Source organism: Auxenochlorella protothecoides, assembly GCF_000733215.1.
Source record: "Auxenochlorella protothecoides strain 0710 unplaced genomic scaffold scaffold66, whole genome shotgun sequence".
NCBI classification, from domain to species: Eukaryota; Viridiplantae; Chlorophyta; class Trebouxiophyceae; order Chlorellales; family Chlorellaceae; genus Auxenochlorella; species Auxenochlorella protothecoides.
Genome location: NW_011934357.1, coordinates 129,180 through 130,181, shown reverse-complemented (window position 1 = coordinate 130,181; position 1,002 = coordinate 129,180). Strand labels below are relative to the sequence as shown.

The following is a 1,002-nucleotide window of genomic DNA, read 5'->3' as shown; positions in this document are numbered from 1 at the left end:
CCGCGGGGGCGGCGGGTGCGCGCGTGGCGCGGAGAAGCACCAGACGCGCCACCTCGGCGTCGTAGCTGGCCAGCGCCAGCTGGCCGTCCTCGGAAAGTGCGACCACGGGCCGCGGGCCGGGCGGGACCGGCGCGACCCCGGGCCCTGGGCGCGGGGCCGGGCCGTCGCCGCGCGGCGTCGGCTCCGCCGAGGCCGGCACGCCCCCTGCGGCGGCGCTGGCGCCCAGGGGCGCACGGGCCAGCCGCTCCAGCCCCGGCAGCGAGTGCAGGGTCAGCGTGCCATCTTCGTGCAGCGAGACCACGCCGCCCCCCGCCGCCCCTGCCCAGTACGCGGGGCTGGCAAAGGCCACCTTGCGCAGCGTGGCACGGCTGGCGCCCTCCACCAGCGTGCCTAGGCGAGGGGTGGGTGGCTTGACGCGTGAGTCTCGGGGAGGGTCTGCATGGACGACTTCCCAGGACCGCCTGCGCAGCAGGGCAGAGTTCGACGCACAGTGCACCTGAGGTGCCACGCGCCGGAGGGCAAGCATTTCTGCCCCCCCCCTATCTTTCCCCTTTCAGACCACCCAGCCCATGCAGCCTGCACCGCTCCCGCGCACCAAAGGCATAGAGGCGCAGGTGGTGCTCGGTGCAGACGACGATGAAGCCCGGCGCCTCGGCGGGCGGCAGCTCGTCTGGAGGCCCCGCGTCCGCGACCGCGCGGACCTCTGGGTGTGCGTCGCGCTCGATGCCATAGGCCGCCGCCAGGGCCGCCGCCGCCGCGCCGGGGCCGGGGGCCACGTCCGGCCCGGCCCCGGCAACGTCCCCCCCCCCGCTCAGGCCTCGAGGCCCGCGCCGAGTCCAGGGCGTCGCCGGACATGGAGCGCCCCGCCTCGACGCCCACGCCCGCAGGGCCGTCGCCGGCAGAGGGCCCCGACAGGGAGGGGCTGGAGGGGGCGCTCTGGCTGCGGCCCAGCAGGAAGGAGGAGGAGGCGGCGGGCGCCGGTGCAGGGGGAGGGCGGCTGGG

General features: G+C 77.5%; 1 protein-coding gene across 1 annotated transcript in view; it reads right to left on the bottom strand.

The window, feature by feature from the left end:
- Positions 1–1,002, bottom strand: part of F751_5633 (hypothetical protein) — a gene marked incomplete at both ends in the record, with an annotated part of 10,169 nt that overhangs the window by 3,116 nt on the left and 6,051 nt on the right. Inside the window, 2 exons of the mRNA XM_011402354.1 lie at positions 302–390; positions 596–703. Of these exons, the coding sequence (XP_011400656.1) occupies positions 302–390; positions 596–703 (197 nt within the window). The remainder of the gene's footprint in view (positions 1–301; positions 391–595; positions 704–1,002) is intronic.